At 42.4% G+C, this 26,459-nt stretch overlaps 1 protein-coding gene across 9 annotated transcripts in view; it reads right to left on the bottom strand.

The window, feature by feature from the left end:
* LOC124804587 (transcriptional enhancer factor TEF-1) overlaps nucleotides 1–26,459 on the bottom strand; it is a 795,029-nt gene that overhangs the window by 251,434 nt on the left and 517,136 nt on the right. For 7 of the 9 annotated variants that reach the window (XM_047264769.1, XM_047264768.1, XM_047264771.1 and 4 more), the window contains one exon: nucleotides 2,231–2,281. In XM_047264769.1, coding sequence (XP_047120725.1) covers nucleotides 2,231–2,270 — 40 coding nt within the window. In that variant the 5' untranslated portion in view covers nucleotides 2,271–2,281. Of the gene's footprint in view, nucleotides 1–2,230; nucleotides 2,282–10,932; nucleotides 11,016–19,000; nucleotides 19,964–26,459 lie in introns of those variants that run through there. The other 2 variants (XM_047264770.1, XM_047264772.1) reach the window with 2 other exon arrangements.

Genomic DNA, 26,459 nt, shown 5'->3' with positions numbered 1-26,459 from the left:
CGGTGGAATTAATCACTCGAGAGTTAGAAATTGCTACGAGCACTACGGCTAGCACAAAGACTGTGCGCAGGAAGTTAAAAAGAATGCAGTACAATGTTCGAGCAGCTCCTCATAAACCACAGGTTTCTGTTGCCAATGTTAAGCGACGCTTGAGGTGGTGTACAGAGGGAAAGCATTGGACAGTGAACGAATAGAAACAATTGATTTGGAGCGATGAGTCACGCTCTACCCTAAAGCAATACGATTGAAGGGTTAGGGTTTGGCAAATGCCAAAAGAACGTTACCTTCCAACATGTGCGGTGCAGCAGTGATGTGCAAATGAGGAGGCTTTGCGATATGGGAGTGTTTTACGTGATTAGGTTGTGGTCCTCTTACGCCCATTAAGCAAACGCTAAATGCTGAAGGATGTGAACTTTTTTTATTTACAGCATTGTAGAGGAATCGAGACTGATAATGTCCACGATACGACAATTTCACTAGCACCTAAGTGGTTCGGAAAAGAAGTATAGCCCCTTGGATGATGAGTCTTTAAGAAACAGTGGGTGAATATACCATTAGGCAGCAGATATTAAAGGGCGAATTATGCAGAGACGTTGAAGTAACGTTTGGTGTGATCCAGAGCAGTGTAATAGAGGCGTTGTTTTTTGAGGATAAGTTGCTTTTGTGAGGATCATCAGCCTTTTGACTGTTGATGTCGCCGCCACGAATTCCTCTCGTGCCAACATCGTCACCTCAGAGACGCACTTGCACCCAAAGTTCTCATTATTTTTTAGATACACCCCACTTCTGCCTTCCTCTCCAAATTCCAACCTTTACCGTCCCCTCGGCTAACATGGAATTTATTTCTTGCTGCCTTACCACATATCCTATCATCCCGTCCCTTCTTCGTGTTGATGTTTTCCGCGTGCTTCTCTCCCCCCTGATTTTCCGAAGAAACCTCTTTTCTTATCAGTCCATCTAATTTTCAACGTTCTTCTACAACACCACATCTCAAACTCTTCATTTCTCTTCTTTTCCGCTTTCTTCGAAGTCCATCATTGACTTCCGTTCAATGTTGTGCTACAAACATATAATCTCAGTCATTATTGTACGTGTTTTACATAAACGAATAAGCAGATAGTTTCAGTTACAATATGAGGCCTTTTGCAAATGATGCAGTTATCTGTGAGGCAATGCTATACGGTAATTTTTTTTTTTTTTTTTTTTTTTTCCAGCGACGAGGACGTTCACACACTGGCTGTCGAATGGTTCCGTGACAAAGGAACGGATTTCTGTCGTCGAGGAATTGAACGCTTGTTGTTTACAGAGACTTACTGATTACGTTGACAAACAGTATCATGTACCAGTGTCAATTTTTAAATGTTTGCAGATTTCAATAAAAGTTGCTTGATCAGCCACAATAATGTGTAACTTCCTTTCTGAAGTGCTGTTACAACATGTTGTGACGTAGCCATTGGCCAGACATGTTTAGGTTCTTACTGAAGATTAGTGGACAGTCGAGACTGGAATAGCTGCTACACAGTTTTGTGAGCATTGACTGAAATTAACTTGCTAGTGAAAATCAATGTGCTCACTGAACGTCTCCGGCCATTACATGGGAAATATATAACAGAAATCATGATAAATCTTAAACGACGGACACCTGAAGAATCCGTACATCTTGCGACAATCGTGATTCAAGCCAGAAACCATAAATTTTCAGTCTCCACCGTATCTATTCTGTTGAGATCGCGCAGATAAAATTAAGCAAATCATAGCCTGAACACAGACTTATAAGCCGTCATTCTCCCTACGCTCCATCCGCGAATGATAAAGAAATAAACAGTAACGTATGGTGCAATAAAAAGTATTGTCTGCCACATATTTTTCACTCATCCGCAGAGGGTAAATGCTGTAAGTCAAACATTAGGTTATTCTGCTACCTTGTGAGCAAGAACATCTGCTAAAAAACTGGCTTTCTAGGGATACAGCGAGCGCAAAGTGGCGGCAATTCTCCTCACAAGGGCCCATGAAGTTCATTTCCTCCATGCCCGTCAGGCATTAACTTGTGAAGGCGGATTTACAAAGCACACAGAGTATTCTCGAGGCTGCCGCGGTCGCGCCTGCGCTGAGAGCAATCCCAGTGTCTACGCAGCAGTGCCGGCTACACACACACACACACACACACACACACACACACACACACACACACACTTCTAGACAAAACACTGGGAAAGGCGCCGCCGCTTACCTAGGTGGTCCATGGACTCCTTGCCCACCTCCGCGTACATAGCACAACGCCCTGAAACCACGCACAACACATTTCAGTGCCTCTGCCATCATTTCTCTCTACAAAGGGTACGCTACGATACATGCGAGGGTCAAATCTCTGGGGACAGCAAACACATGCAGTCTAACCGTCACGACGCTGCTACAAGGCGTCAAAAAGCTACTACACATGACAATAGTGAAACGACAAATGCATGCACAAACCATTCATTTACACTGCTACAGTAATGCTAAAGGCATGTACTCGAGTGCTTCGAGACTTCCTATAACCAAACAGGTGGCCGGAAGGAAACTTTTGTGTAGCTGATATTAAAAATTAAATAAAGAAAGTAAATTTTCAGATAAATTATTTCCTACGCATTCTTCAGGACACCAGCGTGTTCATGCTTGAATTCCCATGGTAGGCATAAATCACAAGACGCGAAAACCTGTGGAAAAAACCACACTGTCTGTTCCTTTTGGTTAGCACTGTTAAATACGAGGACATTGTAACATCGTGACAGACAATCGCATCTACCAGTGAAAGGCAGCGTTTCCGGCATCGAGACCCGGTCTGCCACACATGTCAGATCTGCCAGAAAATTTCAAAAGAAACACACACTCCGCTGCACAGTTAAAATTCATTCTGTAATATGAGATCGAATGTGTAAACCAGAAATTTAATGTAAAAATTAATGTTGAAAATGTACTAACACGCTGACATAGAAGGAAAAACAATATATCAGTACGTATGAGGAGGCAGTCAAATGAAAACCGAACACCCGGCACATTGGGACCACGAAAGAGGAATTGATCGTCTTGTCTCCTAGTGACTTACATGTCTTAACTCGCGTGGTGATTATCTTTTACTGGAACCATTTCATGGTCCCGCTTTCATTTGACTGCCCCTTGTACATCGTAACTTCCAACGCTTATAACTAAATAACCGATCACTTACAACGGCGCGTGCATTAACTGCATCAATGAATTTTATTTTTGAAAATTATCAGGTTCCATACCGTATTGTTTCTTCTGGACGTAAATTTCACATATTACGATCACGGGAAAGGGCGAAAAATTTGATTACAAAGAAAAAGCGCATGCCTTTACCAGAAATGCGTGTTCAATGAGAGTAAAACGACATCGTTAAAATTTAGCAAACATTGCTTGGTTTACAACAAGTAAAGGAACTGAATGACTCGGCGTGAATATTTTACTACTACTTTACGCGGTAACTATTATGCGATTAAATCAAAGGTAGATTTCATGTGGTATTTTGTCATTTTACACTGACAACTGTCAGATCTGTTAAGCAATTTTGCCTCCTCCTTGGTCAAAATAGATAAATAGCGATGGCACGGTAACAGGCGAGAGGAGTTTATTGTTCCAGTATTTCACTTCATAGGATTTAAATCAACAGTATGTGGGCTGCAATGGCAGCAGAGGCACATGATCACCAGGTTGCCAGCATGTACAGAATCACGACAGTGTAAACCGAATGAAGGGATTCTGTGGAAGGTACTACCGACCACGCGGGCAACTACCCAAAGAGCGGACGAGAAATGTAATCCGGCGATGTAATGCATAGCGAACTAACGAATACAACGTTGTACAGTTCACGATCTGCTTCAGTGGCATCACTGTTGTGACTGGAGAAGTACTGATGAGGACAGCATCATCCATTAACTATTGAATTGCCATTAGAAGCCGGCCCTTTCCTTCTTTCTTCGAACAGTTATGTGGTTGCGCCACGATGCTCGCTGACCGTTTACACAGAGCTGCTACTTCTCAAGTTACAGCGGCCGACTATAATTTACTGGAAAATGTAACATGAGCAGACTCTTCATCGCATCGCTAGAACTTGCATTTGGCGGCAGGTCTATTCATCATCGGAGAGGCAATGTACCAGACTGTCTACATAACTGCACTAAGCTTTGTTTACACAATAGCAAACTTAACTGCGAACTGTTTTTGTGTAGAATATTACGCACGGGTTTAATACTTCTATAGGGATGAGATACATATTTTCGAGGACAAATGGTAACGCATTCATCGTCACAATATCCAAATATCCGATAATAATTAACTACAGGAAGTCGACAGCATGCGGCAACAGAATCGCGTCAAGCAAAACAAAAGTAACTGTTACGCTTCAAAGAGGGTTTTCCTTCTTTACGCGCACTACCTATACGTTGAACTCATTTACACAATTCTGCTTGAGCCAAAGCAAATAGCATACATAACTCATGGACATTATCTAACGGAACATCGTTTAGAATTCCATATTCAGAATGACCTCCTACCTTTCAGCCAAATCGCTTTGAGCTTTACAACGGACACAGTTCGCTGACGGAAATTTTCGAGGACTTTGGCTGAATCTGTTAACACAGCTTCCTCCAAATAGTATTGTGATGTGTGGTTTTGGTACAGACACGACGGGTTGCTGAAGTAAGCACGCAGATCTGAAGATGATCCAGGGAGATCGAAACTAGTCTTCCTGTAAAAAAAAGTGCAACCGGAACTTAAATTAAATGATGTATTAAAATTGTTTTAAACAAAAGTTTCTTCTTTTCAATCCATCGTTCCTGAGCTAATTTTATTTTCTTAATAGCACATTAACATCGGTGCGTGCTATTAAGGACAGAAAATGTAGCCACTGACGATGGTGAAACTTCCCCGAAACATGCATAGATGTAAAGGAGAAAACTGTGGCACAGTATTCGTTTGTGAATTGTTTTACGATCTTTGAACTAATGTGACATATTTTGATTTACCTGTGTGTCTTGTAGTTTAAATTCTTAAATTGTTGTGTGTTGTGTATTTACTAGGCACTGTACCCCGTTTTTAGTAACTGTGTAGTGTAGAGTTGTGCCGTCCCTAGTATGGACAAGGACTATGATTGCTGTATTCGGATGGGAGCTGAATTGGTGACCCTTCTCTCATAGCTCCAGGTTGTGCTAGTTTTGGTCACACAGCTGGAAGGATCACTGTGTGTGTGTGTGTGTGTGTGTGTGTGTGTGTGTGTATGTAAAGGAGGGGAGGCGAACTTGGAAGATCCAAGATACGCCCAGCACGTCCTTCTTTCCCCTGACCAGTCCATCATTGCCTGCATAGAGGTTGACCCCTCCCACATAGTCAAGTGATACGCATTGAAAGACTTTCGTCTGACAAATAGGTTTCAGGAGCTATCTGTGGCTAATGAAGTTCCTGAGCCAGATACAGTCGCTTGTCCTGTTATCGGCAGAAGCCTCTCGGCCAGAAAGATCCGGACATTTACACAGTGGGATCACTGGTAGTTAGGAGCTCCAATATTAGACGCGTAATGCGCGCCCCTTAGGGAGTCCAGTGTGCGCTTTGTATGCATAAGGGGGAGAGTCATCCCAGACGTGAAACGGGTTTTTCCGGATGCCATGAAGAGCACAGGGTGCTGGCCAACTGCACGTGGTGACTAACGTCGGTACTAATGACACGTGTCGTTTGGATCTGAAGTGATTCTCTCTGGTTTCCGGCAGCTATCGGAAGTGGTATAGACTATATCAGTTGTGCTTGCGAGATGAAGACAAAGCTCACAATATGTAGCATCGTCGACAGGACCGATTGCGGATCTCTAGTACAGAGCAGAATGGAGGGTCTTAATCAGATGCTCAGGCGGTTCTGCAACTGTGTAGGCTGCAGTGTAGAGGGTCTTGAGAAAATACAAAATGGGCTTCAGTCTCAAATGGTGCAGTGCAAAACAGGACGAGAGCAGATATAGGAACAATCGGTACTAGAGGTCGTAGCTTTGTTAGAAAGAACCAGAGCTCCGAGAGCTAACAGAAAGCAAGGAAGCTCAAGTAGTTTGTAGGGACCGAAAGCTGGCTAAGGCCGGAGATAAGTTCATCCGAAGTTTTTATGAACATACAACGGTGTTCAAAAAGGATAGATTAAACACAGTTGGTGGAGGAGTATTTGATGCCATTAGAAATACGTTAGTTTACACTGCAGTGAAATTAAAGTAGACAGTTCCTGAGCGTTAGAAAAGGCACAACCGGAATAAATTATTGGTTCCTTTTGCTGACCCACAACTGAACTACAAACCCATATAAATGACATCTATTTGCAGTGGGACTTTGGAGCAAATACTGTGTTCTAACATAATGAACTACCTCGAAGAATACTATCTATTAACACACAGCAGGCATGCGTTCAGAGAATATCGTTCTTGTGAAACACAAGTAGCTCTTTATTCACACGAAGTAATGAGTGCTATCAACAGGGGATCTCAAGTTGATCCCATATTTCTGCATCTCGAGGCGGCTTTTAACATTGTTCCTCAAAATCAACTTCCAGTCAAATTGTGTGCCTAAGTATCGTCTCAGCTGTGCGACTGGATCCGTAATTTCCTGTCAGAAAGGCCACAGTTTGTAGAAATTAATGGAAAGTCATCGCGTAGAACAGAAGTGATTACTGGCGTTCCCCGACCGTTCCTAGTTTACACAAACATTTAAGAGAGTGTGTCTGAGTAGTTCTCTCTGGTTGTTTGCAGGCAATGCTGTCATTTGTAAGGTCGTCAATAGGGTAAAAACAATTGCGAAATGATTTAGATAAGATATCCGTATGGCGCAGTAAGCGGCAACTGACTCTAAATAATGGAAAGTGCGAAGCCATCTACAAGAGTAAGGAGCCCGTTAAAGTTAGGTTGCACGCTAAATTACAAAAAAAATCTGAATGGTGACAGGTCAAATAAATACCTAGGGATTACTTTACGAACGACTTAAACTGGAACGATCACATAGATAGTGTTGTGGGGAAGGCGAACCCAACATTGCACTTTACTGGCAGAATATTTAGAAGATGCGACAGGTTTACTAGAGAGAGTGCCTGCTCTGCGCTTGTCTGTCCTCTTGCACTGTATGGTGTACTTTCCCATACGTTAGGTTAGGTTCGCAGTGATAAGACAGAGAAATAAGAGCTCACACTGTAAGATTCAAGTACTCGTTTAACCCATGTGCTATTCGAGAGCGTTAAGGCGAAGTATTGGTCAAAGTTTTTCTGTGAATCCTCTGCCAGGCACTTAGGTGTGATCTGCAGAATAATCATGTGGATGTAAACAATTTCGTCATTTATGTGCTCACTGCTAGTTTTGGCGCCGATGTCACATTTTCAAGCTCCTTATGTTCGCTGGAGCCAGCTTGAAGATAGGGCTACGTCCCATATACGAGTGATGACCGGATAATCAAATAACGTAGTTGTGGAACAGTTACTTCCGAACGACAACACTGGTTCCCGCCCGATCACCGAAGATAAGCAACATTGGGCCTGACTAATACTTGGAAGGGGAAAAATCGGGTGCAGTTGGCTTTCAGAATACAGAAGTCGCCGAAGTGGCGTCCAACTGAAAGGCATGCACCAGGCCTTGGTGTCACACGACTTGACAGGCCTTGGTGTCACACGACTTGAAGGTAGACATCGACATTAATTCCTTCTGTATCTCCAACTCACAACTGCTTCTTGTTACAATTTTTTTTTGTTATTGTTCCAACGCCGATCAAAAGCAATATCCGAGTAATAAGCCGATTCTCAGGTACTTGCTAAGAGCAACAATCTGGCAGTGTTAGTACCCATGAGCTCAGCACAAGATCAAATGAAGGGTTCCCGATATTAGTTCGGAACGGGGAAAAAAAAACTGGAACACCGCAAATCTCGACAGGAAACGAAAATAGATGATTACAGTTGCCATGTCTGTAATGCGGAATCCGAGCTTTCGTTACAAAGACTACAGACTGCAGGAGTCCCACAATTGAGGGCAGAGCTATTTAGCAATCTGCATAATCCTTGAATTTGTAAGTGCCCTCTCCCGAAGAATAATGGGCAACAAACAACTAATTCTTGACGTGAGCATCGTTCCAGAAATGGCCGACGAACACGCGAAACGCATTTGCATTAAATTTTAAGAAAAAGGGGCGAAAGGGGGGGGGGGGGGGGGGAGAAGCAGAGTGTCTGTCCCTAGTCGGGGCGATGCGCTCCCGGAGCAGAAGCCGCGGGCTATCACGGAAGCCACTGCTGCGGAAACGGCAGCACGTCTCCAGGTCTCTGTGTGAGGGTATGCCGCCGGACACCAGCTAATAACCAAAGCCTGTTGTTCCTGTCAACGGGAACGTATTTCAAATTGACCTGTCGCTCTCTTCATTAATAATTCCGAGTCATTTTGGCTCATATACATCTGTCCCGTAAACAAGCGTGCGATGTGTTGCGGAGGGTACGTGGTGTACGATCCCCTTTCCTCTCTCCCCTACACACGAATGGTACGCGAAAACAAAGACTGTCGATATTCCTCCGCATGTGCCCGAATTTCTCTAACCTTAGCGTAGTGAAATACTGACGAGAAATGGCGATTTTAATGAAAAATTCTGCAAAGGTTCTTTGCCTGCAATAGTAAATATCGTTACACCTCAAGAACTACTTACTAGTGCTGTTCAATAAAGAATGATCACAATTTTTTACGGTCATAAAATGTCGCGTTAAAATTTGATCTTATGATATTCTGTTATCTTAACGTGCTACAAATACGTCGTAGTAGTTTCATTGTTGGGACTCCTGGTTACCACCTGTGAGGGGTACGCAAGGTCAGACATGTTGGGTTGGTTTGGGTTGTTTGGGGAAGGGGACCAGACAGCGAGGTCATCGGTCTCATCGGATTAGGGAAGGATGGGGAAGGAAGTCGGCAGTGCCCTTTCAAAGGAACCATCCCGCCATTTGCCTGGAGCGATTTAGGGAAATCACGGAAAACCTAAATCAGGATGGCCGGACGCGGGATTGAACCGTCGTCCTCCCGAATGCGAGTCCAGTGTCCAACCACTGCGCCACCTCGCTCGGTGCATGTTCAGTATCGCCTACCGCTGCAATGGAGGTAACACGCGAGAAATAACATGCTGCTTTGAAATTCTGCTTTCGCCCCAACGAATCTTCAGCTGAGGCCTATACAATGTTACAGGAGGCCTATGGAGAGTCTGTTCCCTTCCCTACAGCACAGCTCGAAGTTCCACGACGGTTTCGACTTAGACGCTTAACTCATCTACTTCTGCCTCAGGAATTGAATTAGGCGTGAAGCAGTACAATCATTAGGTAGCATTTCGAAATGAAACGTAACGAAATATCTGTCACTTAAGCACATTTGTTTGGATTAACGCATAACATTACGCGTTTACATTACTCCAAAGCAAAAAGAACGCAGTATCTGTACGTACAGTATAGCGACTCGATGTGGCGACCACCAACGTTGTTACAGACACTGTACCTATGAAGCATGTTCTGGTATACACTCTCCGTTCTACCAGCTGTCCCTTCAATTTCTAGTGCAGCGACCAGAACTCGTCACATCGCATCTTCCTCTTTTTACAAACAACTCCACAAGAAGTAATCCACAGGAGTTGAATCTGGCGGTCCAATATATTTTGTAGGCAGTATGCAGGACCAGATAGCTTGAGTGGAAGGAGGTATGAGACATACGAATTGAAACCATCATAGAACGGGAACTATTAAAACAACGAAATGTGTTACGGTGTGAAGATACTCATAACTGAACAACCGAAATTGTTTCCGTCGTACGCTAAACTCAAGTTTCAAACGAAGCACAGAAATCACACAGCGCGGAAAACACACACCACGCCACCTCGTCCAAGCTCTTTACCATGCTTTGGTGTGTGTGTGTGTGTGTGTGTGTGTGTGTGTGTGTGTGTGTGTGTGTTTTTTTTTTGTTTTTCTTCATTCTCTTGTAGCCTCCGTTAATTTATCGGCCGGCAACCTTTATAGCTAATTACAGTAATTTCTTCTGAACATCGGCTCTTGAAAGAGACATTTTCTCATCGATCAGCTTCTCTCTTTCCACCATATAACAGCGTCAGCAGGCAAACCAGCCGTCACCGGCAGCTAACAGTGATGCGAGCCGTCGAGGAAACTTCAGACTGCTGTGGGAAGTGGCACTCGGCTTGCAACGCGTGACATGTTTTCCTGTTGAACGTTCAAAAACGATCCCGCTCGTTCATACGGAACGTACGCGGTGACACGATCGCATGTGATCGCAGCGAATTCCAGCGGCACATGTCGTGCGAATTACACACAAACTTTTCCTCTCACGGGACGCCTTTGAGTATCCCGGTACTCTGATGGAAGACCTTGTTTATCTTGAAGGTTAATAAAACTTCAAAAAAAAATGAGAAAAACTTGTTTCATTCAATGATTACTTCAATTTCAAATCTCAACTAATGCCACAGAAATCATAATAAAATTTTAAAAATGCCTAAAGCTTGGGAAGCTCTGACTTTAAAACTGACCTTTCACTTTGTCTGAGACACGAGTAGAATCCACGCGTGACAATCTACAATTTTAATGTTGTAAAGGCACTGTGTTTCTTATTCGCCTCCATCGACACACATAGACCATGAAGCATCCTGGCAGCCATGTTGCTCTCTCTGCACTGAAACGAGATGCGATCTGCATTGTTTACTTTCTACTGCGAGTTCAGAACATATTTAACATGCTTGATATTGCTCTGCACGTTCAAAGAGACTCCGCAACGTACGTTTTAGAGGCTAGTCACGTAAAACGTTGACGTTTGAATTCGGCCCGTGCGAAGAGCGCTTTAGGGCGAAACTTGCTGCTCGTGACACGGTCTTAACGCTCGGTCGGCCAGGGAACGGGACTGACCTGCGGGGACGCGCTTCACGCGCCAGCCTGCGCCCGCGCCGGCGACGTCACGGGTGCAGCGGGTAATTTTACGCGGCTGCGGCGCCGCCCGGCCGCGGTAACTGCAGCCACGCGGCCGCACTGAGTCAACACGCCAGGTAAGCCGTGACGTCACCGCAGCGCCACGTTGCCGCGTCGGCGGGGCGCCTGAATGGCGGCAGCGGCGGAGGCGCGCCTGGCAAAAATGCGATCGCTGCTCAGCCCGGCCCGGTCCGCCACCTGTTGCCCGGCGGCTGTGGCGGCTGGCTGTTCGCAGCCTCCGCGTTCGGAACACAGACCACCGAACAGAACTTGCCGTCTGCGGCCTAGTTTCCACGTCCTGGCTAATTTGAACTTGACTGAAAGACACGCTCGTAAATTCTATAGCAGCTATCGGAGACAAAATACAGGGAGCAAGGAAAGGTTACTACAAAATGTGCAGAAACCGGACTGCAGTTCTTCTAAGGCCCGATTGTATAAACGTTGCTGACTGGAGGTCAATTCTGACGTTAGTCCAGAAACTGAACTCTTCAGATCTCTGCTCTACTGTACAGCACTAAACTTGGATCCACCAAAGGAGGTTCAGTGTTGATTTAAGTTAGCAAGGAACACGCTTGGTAACAGCGCTAAAATCGGCTATCGATACGATCATAGCGCTTCGAACGTAGACATTAATCATACAGCGTAAGTACAGAGTATTTAGCAGGCTGCAGTGGCCGTGCGGTTCTAGGCGCTACAGTCTGAACCCCGAGACCGCTACGGTCGCAGGTTCGAATCCTGCCTCGGACATGGATGTGTGATGTCCTTAGGTTAATTAGGTTTAAGTAGTTCTAAGTTCTAGGGGACTGATGACCTCAGAAGTTGAGTCCCATAGTGCTCAGAGCCATTTGAACAGAGTATTTATTATCAAAGGTATCGTATTATAAAGATGAAGGAAAGCAAATAGAAAAAGGACCGATCTTCAAGATTCTCCCCATACAAAAACGATTTATTGATGGAAATCTTACTGAGCCAATATACACACACAATAGCATGCATAAAAACTGGTAGGTTTACTGCGGCCAACAAGGAAAATGGGTAACAATTTTTTTCGTAAATCACTGTGAATAAATTCTGCACACATTACACTGTGATTCGCGTTAGCTTCATTTTCTGTTGGTTCTGGTATTTCTTTGTAGACAGATTTTCATCCCAAAGTGATGTGCGATGCTTTGAATACATTTTAATACATTCTAATTAGGCAAAACATCTGAGATTACTTGTAGGTTTAGCGAACACCACCTGTGAGCATGTTAAATATCTCTGAACTTTTGCCACAAGAAGATATTATTCGGATGTGGCTGTTTGATAAAAAAACACGGTGGATTTTCCTGGTGTCGTTTTACTGCAAAGGCGTTTTGATTAATTCTTTCTTCAAGTCAGGCAATGCAGGCCGATACCTTATGTACAGCTCCGTAAGCTCTCGGTGCGACTGTTTGAAATAAATTACCAACCATCATCTGAAACATTCCGTACCATAAAATTTTAAAACTGGTTTCTTTAATTTGGTTTCAGCAGATGCATACTCTCTCAAGCTTAATTGTAACGGCTGTACTGTTCAGTATTTTTGTCCAAGAACAACCTCAGCTTAAATGATTTATCATTTAATTTAGAAAATTCGTTCGGTCTTTGTCGTCCTCAGCAGATATATTGCAATCCTCAGATAGCTGTGAAGTAAACGTACGTACAGAAACAAGTACACTTTCTTATTAAATACAATAGGAGAGATTACACTAAACAAATTACAATCTGTATCGCTTTAATGTAAAAACAATTGAATTTAAAGTTGAATACAATACTGCTCTATTTAATAAGTTTCAGGCTCAAAAGTTTAGGAAAAGTTCAATATACTTCTGATTTCTTGTGTGCCATTTATGAAATAAGCACCACTAATTTGAAAAAATCAAACACAAGCTCATTAACAAAATTGTTACGAAGAATTTGATGCAGTTAATTATCTTTAGGAAAAGTAAAGATAGATGATATCGTCGGGGCCTGGAATATGTCCGATTGGTATTTACCGCCGATGGATTAACTGAAATTTTCTTCTAAGTCTTCTGGAACATTGCAGAAACGTTAACTTGCTTTCGGATTGAGCTCTATTTTTAACAGTAATTATTGTTATGATGAGCAGTTTCATAACTTCAGAAGCGTTGGCTACTCAGCATATTTTACAACTGTGTTTAAGGCTTCTGAAGCATTATTTTAATAAATGTGAGCTGTGAACATTTCTTTTTCGTCATTCTCATTTTGTGGTACCTGCTGTGAGATGAAAACTCTTCGCAATATCATATCTCAGTCAACTATTTTTCAACAGCTGAATTTCTGACAATGTCGATCCATTCGCCAATTTCTGCTACTGAAAACGCACCCAGTTCATTAGTCGATACAGATCTTTTCACTAGTACAATTTTAGAGTAATCAGTATCGTCTGGTCATCATTTAAATCGCTTTGAATCTCGGGTTCTTCGGCCAGTTTAGGTTATAGTTTTCTCCGGGCCCTGTGCAAAGTTGTAGTTTTCATAGGTTCAAGTAACTGCAGCCATGAAAATGCCGTCTTCAATGTTAACACTGCACTTTAACTCCCTGTATTCTGAGCTTAGCAGATTTTTCACAAACATTCCGCTGTACCAGCACTTTAAATTCTGCATGGCCCCTTGGTGCATAGGTATAGGCCTCACAGTGGCAGGAAGATGTGTGCGAAAAGCATTACCTGAAACGAATTCCGATTCTGGAAGGTGAGTAGAGCGGGCTTTTTTTGACATCTGGAACGAAATGGTAAAAGAACCAGTATTTGAACAACTCTGCTTTCATCCAGGCATTAGTCTGTTCACTGTAAGTAAACGGCATGTGTGTGTGTGTGTCAGCTTCTAGACGTCTAGGTTTTTGTGTTTCACAATCAAAAAAAATGGCAGTTTATGATCGCCTGAAGCATTTCCATAGACAAAGACAGTTGTTCTGCCTTTATTCTTTTTCAACTCCTTTGCGCTGAAGCCGTCACCTCCCGCTAGGGTAGAATTTCGCAAACACTGCCGTAATAGGCCAATCTCATCAGCGCCGAACAAAAAATGTGGGAAAATTTTTACAGTAAGAATAGTAGCCGAGTTTTCGTATTTGGATAGCAAAATAACTGGCAGTGGCCATAGTAAATAACAAGGAAAGGACGGAAAATAGAAATTTGTCAACACCGAATATAAGCGTGTTAAGAACTATTCATTGAAGTATTTGTCTGGAGTGCATCCTTATGTAGATTATAAGCGGTACAGGCAAGACGAGAACAGAGGCTTTTGAACTGTGGTTGCTACAGAAGTGTGCTGAAGATTAGATGAAGCGAACGGATAACTAATTAAGAGGTACTGAATGGAATCTGGGTGAATAGGAACAGCAGTGATTAAGAAGTACGATATGATGGAATGTTCTTTTATGGCTGTCCGAAGGATCATTGCATCGTAATCCTTAGTAAAAGAGGCACTGCAATTTCGTATTTATTCGCAAATACCAGGCCCTCGACTTTCAATAAATACATGCCTTTGGACGCGATCCATCTCCAGAGGAACTTTTCATCGTAAATCGGAATAACACAGGCACTGCTCTATCTTATTTATCTACCGATATCGGGTAAGCGACTTTCAAGTAAAATGTCTGAACTGTACGAGGATATACATAATGGATGTACGAGTACAGGTAGTTGTATATGGACCACGACATTTGGAAGTTTGGGCCAGGCTGTGATTTTTGCACGGTTACAAGAAGCGGTTTAGGTGACCGCTCGCTTAAGGCAGGAAATCCGGGTTCGAGTCCCTGTCAGGCACAAATTTTCATTGTCGTCGCTCCAATATACAGCCGATGGTGGTTCATACTCTCAATTGCGAATACATTTCCTGAGAATAGAAATGTATGGTACAACTTGAATAAGAGAACGTACACGTTGACAAGATTAATAATTAGGCTTCTAGGAACAGTTACAATATAATAATGGAAAGTGATTTCGGGGGGAGGAGGAATACAAATTTCTGAGGTAGACCAAGCCTTGGTTACATTAAGCACGTATAAATGGATGTAGGATGCAATTATAAAGGTCGCTCCCCGAGACAGAGCTGCACGGAGAACGGAACCAGTCTTCGAACTTGAAGCAACGTCGACAACAGAAAGTGCAGCACGTGGCCACAGATTTCTGGCTGTTAGCTGTCTATATACCATGCACTCTGATCACTCTGATCAGTCTGCTCAGACTATTATCAGATTCCTGTATATGCATCGTTTCAGTCGATACCAGTTAATAAATCGTTCGTTCCAATAAACGTAGCTGCAGAAGCATAATTTCATGTTAAGGCACTTAATGATCAAGTCGCGCTCCCGAAACGTGGGCTGCCGATCAAGAAAGTTAATCAGTTGCTGACACAAACACCTTCATTCACTTGAAGATATAGTCGTAAATTTCACATAAACAGAAAATGTCTGTAAGATGTCGCTAAAGGCATCTAGGCCCGGATCTCTCACCGACATCAGTGTAATGAAAATATTGAAATTACTGTGAAGGACGTGGAACTTAATATAAATGCTATAGCTGATAGGGAAGTCAGTAATATAAGCAAGTGTCGTTCAGAGAACACAGTAACGCTAAACTGCAGCAAAGCGCAGTGCATACAGTCTCTAATATGCTTGTAAATTAAATTTTACTGTCCCGAGATGATCAGAAAGTGATGTGGCTATCTTGGAAGTAACACGATCAATATCTTGAGCGAGCGGAAACTAACCACTGGTATCTCCACTATTAGAATGATCTTCACGTCTCTGTCAATGAAACGGGAAGGCTTGCTTAGCTTTTTTTCTAGCATTCAGCAACAATATTCTTCGCCCACAAAAGGGCTGCCAGACTCATGTAAGGTTTGAGTTCGCGAACTTTGTGTAGGTTGTTGTTTACGTGTTTCGAAATTCTATTTCTGCGGTCCCTGTACATTTGTAATTGGCAGTATATGCTCATTCAGAAGAAACTGCAACATTCTTTCTGGGAACACTACACGGAAAAGCGATAAACGCTTCTGTAACACTTCGTTAGTATTGTACAGAGAGGAGTGCATTTTTCAGAATATTTTGTTTTCAATAGGCTTCCAGCAGGACTGAAAAAAGTTGCCCCCAAATATTCAAAACCAAGTTTCTATTCTGTGCAGGAAGTTCTTTAATTATTTGAAAACATTCCTGTAAAATGAGTCATTTATCCGTAAACTCCCATATTTTTTGTATATTAATTCGTTAATTCTTTTGCTTATCAATTTTGTAATCAGTAATGCGTAAACTGTGTAGAAGCTAGTTCCACGACCAAGTTATTTTCGGTTGGATAGTTCCTTAGATCCTAATAAATAAATAAATAACTGAAACCTTTCCATTTTATGAATCTTTTTCCTTCCTTGAGGCAACTTAATAATTCCGTCAATTGCATGATCGTATGGCGAACTTTATAAACCAACTTCAAGAGAAATTAAATGCTCAGTAAATCGGTCGGGCGTTTGAATGAGTTAGTTACATTGCCTGCCCTGTAGATAACCCTTGTCCTTCTGCTTTAGATTCTGCGAATATCTGTGGTACATGGTGTTTTTCTTTCCTCGTATCATATGTTTAAATACATCTCAATACATTGTTAGCCTCTGATATATGTGCGACATGGTGAACTAACTCACGAACTAAAGCCCATTTTACAATGGCGTCTTTGTTGTCAAAATAGACTAATCGAAGTGTGTCTCTTAAGTGCCCGCATGAATGTCAGCATCCAACCACGACGGGTATATTTATGACGTCAATGATCGAGAGGCCGAGTATGGAGCATTTCTGAGTACACTTCTCACCGCGCATGCGCAGAAACGGAGAATTATAGCGACGTTTGTTAACAACGGAAGTTAGGATTTTATGCTTTCATTTCCTCTTTGTCTTTATTATGTTGTTTACTTTACTTTTGTCACACGCTGAATAGCCAAGGTTGTGGTATTTTTTCGTATCAGTGTTTCCCCGCAGGAGTCGAAATATTTTAAGCACAGGCGTATTTACGTTTTACAGAGGAAAAACCTATGCTATGCGTAAATAAGAAAGTAAATCGGTAAACGTGTTCTAATGATAATTATTTCAACAGCGAAAAACTAGAATTAATCGGCGAAAAAAATAATTTTTGTTGTCATTTGGCACTTAACAAGACAAGAAGATACAAAGGATAAAGCGAAGAGGCGCTATTTACCGGTTTCAAGATACTGTTCGATGCGTTTGTCAGTGTATATGTACTCGAGAAAGTAAATGCACATGTTCTGAAATGTCTGGATGACACTTTCCCTATTCTTTCAGTTCTCAGGAGCGTAGAGAACTTACCACACGATCCTTGTCAAGAATTTCCATTATGAATTCTGCTTTCGTCATTAATAAACGCTACTGTCATTGCTTGTTCCTACATTTTGTTACTGTATTTCGATGTTTTCGAAAAAGGAATAGTTTCTCATAACCTCACTTTCGCCGTTCAGTTGTAAAACCAGCTCTCACAACAGAAGCAACTTTGGCGCTAACGTGTAGACGAAAATGACCACTCGACACAGACGAGACCCAGGACATGAATAAAACGCCACGGGCGCTGCAGTAGACTCACGTGTCCGAAGTAGTCAACTGACACAAGAAAGTTGATCTGTAAAGGGGCTGAGACGCAAACTTTATGGTGGTCCTTTCGCGGAGGACGCTGAGTGCGAAAGTTTGTGATCGGCTCATGGAACATTGACTGCCGGTTGAAGCCCCGCCTCCTCCTCCTCCTCCTCCTCCTCCTCCTCCTCCTCTCCCCTCCCCCCCCCCCCTACCGTCACAGGGAGCCAGATTATAAACACGAACATGAAATGGTTTAATATGTTGCACAAGTGACAAAGACGGTGGCGAGGCGCTAGAAGGACCAGACACAGCATCTTCGCTCATTTTCCTCGATGATAGCAACAACAACCACTAAACACAACACCTGAATGAATTAACACTGTTTTCACAATGGCTGCTTTACTAATGCAGCGCATAATATTGCTACGTAGATAACAAGGTTGGCAACCATCGTCAGCATCCCGCAGCGGCCCGAAGTTCGTCGAGCATCACCGATCAGAAAAGGGTCACCTCAAAATAGGCGATTACTAGTGTAGTCCACAGTTATTACCTCGTTGCTTTTCATGGAGCCTAGAATTTTACATTTTCCTGTTCATTTCCGCCAATAACCAAGGTCTCTATATGACTCATTACAACGTACCCTGATTACGGCAATTTCATCAGTTTTGTACCTTCACAAAATTGTTTGGCACAAGCAACATTTTTTTAACGTTGCTGTAAATGTTTAATTACAAGCACGTTACAGTTGCATCTAAATTAGAGCTTCCTTAGGAGGGACCATTAGCGAAAGTCTTTCAAAAATCTATGTTTGGTAACAGTAGACCTATGAGAATCGCGAAAATGCTAAGCTAAAGAAGTCATCAACCGGAAGGTTGGTTTTAAGGTCTCGTTGTTTTACTGAGCTTAGTCTATTGAGACGGTATGCTCCTGCTTTTTATGACTTCTTAACTGACTTATTTAGTTAATTATAATGGAACCTGAAGTGGTCTCCAAGCCATGGGGCGATTTATTATTTTTCACAATAACAAGTCCATGTCAGCGGTCGAAGATGTGATCCGTGACAGTAATAACCCTTGCATCGATTTGGGCCCGAACCTCTGTCCTTTAGATTTCTAGTGTGGCACCACTGAGCCACAAAGCTACACCCGTGACGCGTGAGCTGAGATACCTCGTCGACGCCTTAGTTTACGCAACGTACGACACGTTTAGGGAGAAAATAATGCTTCATTAGCAGCTTTCCAACGCCCCTAAGAAGTCACAACTGATAAATTACAATGCCCCGACAAGGTCGTTTTACAGGAGCGTGCCTTGTAACAAAGGAACGCGGCTGGCAACCAAGTAAATACATCGAGTAAGAGAAGAGTCCTGTATTAGCACATGTGATTTCTGGACTTACCATATGTTGATCCGCTGGCACCGAGGCGAGGTGCTGGGAGGAACCAGCAAGACGCGTGATTACTTGGGGTGGAGTTGCACGGAGAAGCCCTCCCTGTACCCGTCAACAGATGTCGGTTTGAGTACTTTCAGATGCGATGCTTTTCTCCAAACCATAAAACCCAAAGGGAGTTCGTCGGCAGTACTGAATAGGCACAACAGTCGATCAGAATTATCCTGACATGTCCCAACAGTGTTCCCGTACTGCGTCAACGTACTGCCTGACGATGTCACGAGGAGACACTGGCGGATATGCTGTCACCGAAGGCTGCCTGATGCGTGCGCAGGTATCGAATACTTGTATGATTTCATTGCAGATCTTCTAGACGCTGACTCGGGTCTAGGTGACACACAACTTGGCAAATCTGGGCGGCGCCTGTGTCCGATAATAACATCAGAATAACTATGTAAATACACTAATGTTGCGCCAACTAGAAGTAAAAACCCACAGCTTTCTGCCGAATTAGTTACGAATCCAGCTATGTTTTAAGATGCACGAACTCGAGACATATTTGCAATTGGAGAGTGTACTAGAACCGGACGCATTAAAACGGCTATTTATTTTTAAAACATAGGTACGATGTTTCGTGTCAAAGAAGACATGCTGATTCCTTAAGATGCGGCTTCGCCCCTACGCCGGTACGAACTCACTCTCGGATCACACAGTTGTTGAGAGACACTCTTGTGTGGGCTCAACAAGTCCAATGGCTCTGTTGCTTCCTAGCGTCAAATCCGCCACTGCGTTAGTCTAATAAGGGAAGTACGGCACACAGAGGAACGTTACGGTCCACAAGAGAAATTTAACGCCGCAACTTTTGGTGTCGTCCATCCACCCGCGCAAGACAGTCCAGGAAACGAAACGTGGGCGCAGCTGCGTAAAGCCGAGAGGTGAGGCAGTGGTTTTGAAAGCGTGACTGCCCGGCCGGGGGCGCTGAATGGCTTCCTTTGCAGATGGCGGCGGCGGCGGGCGGCGGCGTTGCCGCTTCGCCAGACGATGGCCAGACTGCATCTCGGCCAGCGGCCAGCAGAGGGTCCGTTACTGCAGGCCGGGCCGCGAGCCGCCTCCCAGCTCGCCAACGGCATACACGGCACATTCGGCGCAGCACGATGTCCAGCGCTCACTGCTATTGCAGTGTCTATGCAAGATGGTCCAAACCATCAGGAGTCAAGGTTATACAGAGGGTAGAAGATCCTGAACTATATTGAGATGACAACCACTTTCATTTCAGAACCACGGTCATGACGTCGGTATTGATTATGGTATTCACTTTTTTTTCCCCAAGAAGAATATAATTATTCCAATCCCAAAGAAAGCAGGCGTTGACAGATGTGAAAATTACAGAACTATCAGCTTAATAAGTCACGGCTGCAAAATACTAACGCGAATTCATTACAGACGAATGGAAAAACTAGTACAAGCCGACCTCGGGGAAGATCAGTTTGGATTCCGTAGAAATACTGGAACACGTGAGGCAATACTGACCCTACGAGTTATCTTAGAAGCTAGATTAAGAAAAGGCAAACCTACATTTCTAGCATTGGTAGATTTAGAGAAAGCTTTTGACAATGTTGACTGGAATACTCTCTTTCAAATTCTGAAAGTGGCAGGGGCAAAATACATGGTGCGAAATGCTATTTACAATTTGTACAGAAACCTGATGGCAGTTATAAGAGTCGAGGGACATGAAAGGGAAGCAGTGGTTGGGAAGGGAGTGAGACTGGGTTGTAGCCTCTCCCCGATGTTATTCAATCTGTATATTGAGCAAGCAGTAAAGTAAATAAAAGAAAAATTTGGAGTAGGTATTAAAATCCATGGAGAAGAAATAAAAACTTTGAGGTTCGCCGATGACATTGTAATTCTGTCAGAGACAGCAAAGGACTTGGAAGAGCAGTTGAACGGAATGGACAGTGTCTTGAAAGGAGGCTATAAGATGAACATCAACAAAAGCAAAACGAGGATAATGGAATGTAGTCGAGTTAACTCGGGTGATGCTGAGGGAATTAGATTAGGAAATGGGACACTTAAAGTAGTAAATGAGTTTTGCTATTTGGGGAGCAAAATAACTGATGATGGTCGAAGTAGAAAGGATATAAAATGTAGACTGGCAATGGCAAGGAAAGCGTTTCTGAAGAAGAGAAATTTGTTAACATCGAGTATGGATTTAAGTGTCAGGAAGTCGTTTCTGAAAGTATTTGTGTGGAGTGTAGCCATGTATGGAAGTGAAACATGGACGATAAATAGTTTGGACAAGAAGAGAACAGAAGCTTTCGAAATGTGGTGCTACAGAAGAATGCTGAAGATTGGATGGGTAGATCATATAACTAATGAGGAGGTATTGAATAAGATTGGGGAGAAGAGAAGTTTGTGGCACAAACTAGAAGAAGGGATCGGTTGGTAGGACATGTTCTGAGGAATCAAGGGATCACCAATTTAGTACTGGAGGGCCGCGTGGAGGGTAGAAATCGTAAAGGGAGACCAAGAGATGAATACACTAAGCAGATTCAGAAGAATGTAGGTTGCAGTAAGTACTGGGAGATGAAAAAGCTTGCACAGGATAGAGTAGCATGCAGAGCTGCATCAAACCAGTGTCAGGACTGAAGACCACAACAACAACAACAACATTCACTTTTTACATTGTTGAACTATTTTGTGACGTACACCTGTTATTTATTTCACAGACAGGTCTGTGGCATAGTGCAGAAACGTTAGCTTTACTTAAAGCACTGAAAGGATGGTTACGTTCAAAAAATGGTTCAAGTGGCTCTGAGCACTATGGGACTTAACATCTATGGTCATCAGTCCCCTAGAACTTAGAACTACTTAAACCTAACTAACCTAAGGACAGCACACAACACCCAGTCATCACGAGGCAGAGAAAATCCCTGACCCCGCCGGGAATCGAACCCGGGCGTGGGAAGCGAGAATGCTACCGCACGACCACGAGCTGCGGACGGATGGTTACGCTTCTGTACATTTATGTGCAAAATACACCTACTGCATATCTAGGCGAATACATGGTAGTACAGAACTAAGAAAACACAACAATATATCTCTATATCTTTGAAGCAACTCTTGCCATATGGCCAGAAATTTTGTGAAAGAAAACATCTTTGAACTGTGAGACTTATTTCAGTTTTGTAACACTGAAACACGTATTGTGGAAAAAAAAAAATGGAAATTTGTGGTAAGGTTTTATGGGACCAAACTGCTGAGGTCATCGGTCCCTAAGCTTACGCACTACCTAAGCTAACTTAAACTAACGCTAAGGACAACACACACACACACACACACACACACACACACACACACACACACACACTCCGACGGGGTGACCCGCGCTGACCGTGACAACGCGCCCAAGACCGCGCGGCTCTCGCGTTGTGACATACAGGTGGAGCTCATTATAGCAGTGTATAACAAATACGATCGCCCGGGTAAGCAGTAAATACAGCTTACACCTACACATAGAAAAGTATATAAATCCTTTCAATGCTAACATTCTTCCACCACAACAAGACGGCACATACATTCTTCTCATCAAAGCGCTGCCTGCCAAACAGGCAACACATGTGTATACAAAGAAACTGATCTACATAAATCTACCATACCCCACCCGATGGTGATGGCATTACCATCGAAACGCTTAGTGGTGGTCACATAGGTATAAAAGCTACTGAAGGAGTGTACCAGTCACTGTATGTTTCTAATCAGCGGCAGCATTTAACAAGCAGTCTATTATGGGCGACATGACAAACTAATCGCCGGAAACGCATCTACACGAGACAGACTTAGCCAAATTACTTTGCGCTCCTTGCAGTGGAACTCCGTTCTACTGGCCGCTGTATTTTATATTGTCATGCTGTAATTCTTTTGAAAGTGAGACAGGTCGTGTTTGGTTCTGAAACGTAAGCATATAGTGACTTTCTTTCCGAATCATGCCTGACGTGTTCAGTGTGTAAATGCATGCATCGAATCAGTAAGATTACGAATATTCTTAGTTTTTTCGGATTCCAGATTTGACCCCTGTAAGTTTATTTCAAATTCAAATGACTATCACCCACATGACACTTATAATTCAAATACAATCTAATTACCAGTACTTCTAGAACACCTCTGATCCCTTCGTTTCTGAAAGTTGTGGAGTACACATATTACCAACAGATCTTTGTTTTTTATTGTATTCATATTTTATGCATAGGAAAGGATTTAGTAAGACATCTGAAGAAATCAAACTGAATTTAGCAAACCATTTTCTGTGCTAGTTAGCGTTACGGAACTGATGCCTAGGACTCTATTGTCACTGCTGAGAGACGAAGTCTATTAGTCTTCGGTCGCTATAACCATGGATAGTTACATTTATTACTAAAATTGCTGTACATTATCAGTTGGATGCTATTTCTTCGTTTCTTAACACAGTCTCTAGTTATCCTATATCATATCCCTTTCCTCTGACGATATAAAAGATGGAAGATGATTTTTCATTACTCTCTTGGTCCACGAATCATAGTTCCAGGTGATGTATTAACTCTACAAATGTACTCCTAGGTTCACTTTGACACTGTACGTTTTGTTTCTTAATTGAACATGCAAGAAAACAAATACAGTACTGAGTGAAATCTAGTAGAGGATGTTGGTACCAATCGCGGATCTGCGAGGTTGGGAGCATATTCCCCACCCCTTCTAAAAAAAGTAAAAGCACTGCACTAACCGCTGTTGCAAACAAAATATTATGATTATATTAAAACATTTTATACGTTTTATTCTTATTACAAATAAAATCAGGGGCACAGTAATGCGGTTGCGGCGCTGATTTGTATTTGTGGCCGGGGGGTGGGAAAGAAAGAGATGTGAATAGAAAAGGAGATGAATAGGAGAGAGAGAGAGAGAGAGAGAGAGAGAGAGTAAAAGAGTGTGACCCCCAGAATCGAACAATGGACCTGCGCCTGGGTCTTACGACGGTTAATGGCCATGTGTTTCTGTTAATATCATAGCAACAGATTCTTTTGACCCTAGTGTGTATATTCTGCACCTTCCCAGCAACACTGTTTGATGTGTTTCGCTGTGAATACGGTGTGTGTAAATTACGTTTCAAAAACTGACAATGGTATACACGCACCATTAGTACACGAACTCGGAAGTGAAAGTAGGTTAAATGATTTTCTTGGTGAAACCGGCTCAGAGATTGTGCCACTGCAGAAGCTGTTGATTACTGGAAGCGAGATCTCTCGAGGAATCTTCAGACATTCAGACAGAAAGCACGGATGAGTGTGTAGTCTAAGAAAACAATTATCATCGTCGAACAACAAAACACCAGGATGGAATGTCTGAAAAGCCGAACGGATGCACGGGAGAGATTTCGCGATATGCGATATGCTAATTAAAAAAAACAATAATCATTGCCGCGGACAGAAGCTTGCCATAAACTGGGCGTTCAAACCGAAAAAAGCTTGGCAAGGTTCTCTACAAACGATTGCTCGCACAGTTGACTCTGACGAGATGGTGTTGGAGAAAATTTATCACCAAGCGTTACTCAACGTGCATGGGAAACACACACACTTCGATGAATATTGTTTTTTGAGCACTGGTGGGTCTGCAGTTGAACCCCCTAACATTTAGGGTATTCCGGATTTGCTTTACGTGATCTTAATCTACAAAATAATGATGCACACTGAAAGCTGCAAGGTAACTCATCCAGGTCTCAATCACCTTCGACAGCCTGTTAACACATCAAAACCAAAGCATTGACATCAAGACAGAATTCTCCTTCGGAAACCTAGAAGCAGAACGTCGTTGAATTCCTCAAACACTGATGACAACTATTCCAGCTCTCAGCTGGAGAACCCGTCGAAACCGTATGCATGATCTTGTGAGGATAGCCGACGTTCGCCGAAAGAGGATTTGCAGATTAATCACAGGCTGATTGTAACCAACCCAGCACACGAGCTACTTTCCCTTCCACGTATAGGTACATTTGAAATACGATGTGTGATTGCTACATTTACAGGTACGTGTATACTCGCCTCACTTGCTGATCCACGAAAATTGACCTCAATCACCTCAGCTAAAGTCCGCGAATAGTTTACAATACTATCAAACACCACTTAATAAAGTTGAAGAGAATCATGCAGAATCAGAAACCTCATATTTTCCAACTATTCAGAATGTACAGACATTGTAAAAAGACTGTCAGGTCATTAAGAATCTTAGGCTGTATGGAGACTGCTGCAAAAGCTGCGAATAGACATCGGGACATCCTGAAGAAGTGAAGAATCCTGGATTTTGGGCGATTCAGCTACAGATTCCATACTATCTTTCATTTCTCAACTCGCCAGTCTCAAGAAAAGATACTGTTGCTATTAATAGATCAAGAGCACGTCAAATACTAATAAAACAATACATTTGTTAAAATTGATATTTTCTTCAAGCGGTGATTCTTACCTCGTTGAAGAGAACATTTTTGTTACCGTGTACTTATAGAAATGTACAGTCATCCAAGAACCATTGCACTGTATAGAATTTTCAAAATTATATTTTTCTCTTTCTCTTGGTTAAAACGAATAGTTGGCTGCCAAGTGTATTTGCCGTTTCACCCGTCTTTGTAAAAGATAAAATGTTATCTATATACAATTTAGTATGTAATACATTATGATTTACATTTTGTCATGAAATAAGACAGAAGTCCTATTTGTATCATATGCGACGTCGTCGTCGTCGTCGTAGGAGTAGTAGCAGCTTTATTCATATGTACATCTCTTTTTACAGGATATAGGACATGTCAAAGTATTTATAAGTTTAGACCAGTTTAAAATAAGCTAATTCATATACACATACACTTACAGACTTCTAGTTAGAAACAATCATTACATTTACTCCTGGTATACAACACTTTTTTTACAAATAATTTATTAAATAATTTAATGCCATGATGTTCACGCATATCTCACTATCAGTCACTGCACATACTATACACACATTGTTTGATAACACTTCACTCATTACACACACACACACACACACACACACACACACACAAACACATACACACAAAGAGAGAGAGGGCCATTTTCTGTACCACAACTTCCCATTTGCTATCCTGAAAAACTGAGTCAGCATCCCTCTATAATGTGAGATGTTGAGCTCAGAAAGAGGAAGAGGTGTTAGTATTGTGCAATGCATAGCTTGGGTAAGTTTTTCTATAAAATGAAAAAAGGAAAAAACTTAGTTTGAAGGTGTTATGTGGTATGTTGGATGTTTTATAATCATTATTATTATTATTATTATTATTATTATTTATTTGTATAACTTTTTTTATCAAACCTCTACTCTGTTTTAGTATTGCATAACAGGTACTTTTTATTTGCCTTTTAAATAAGTGTATTTTTGCAGTTCCTTTTATCTCTATTAGTAATTTATCGTACAG

This window comes from Schistocerca piceifrons, chromosome 7 (genome assembly GCF_021461385.2).
Source record: "Schistocerca piceifrons isolate TAMUIC-IGC-003096 chromosome 7, iqSchPice1.1, whole genome shotgun sequence".
Taxonomy (NCBI): domain Eukaryota; kingdom Metazoa; phylum Arthropoda; class Insecta; order Orthoptera; family Acrididae; genus Schistocerca; species Schistocerca piceifrons.
This window is presented reverse-complemented; position numbering and strand designations above follow the sequence as displayed.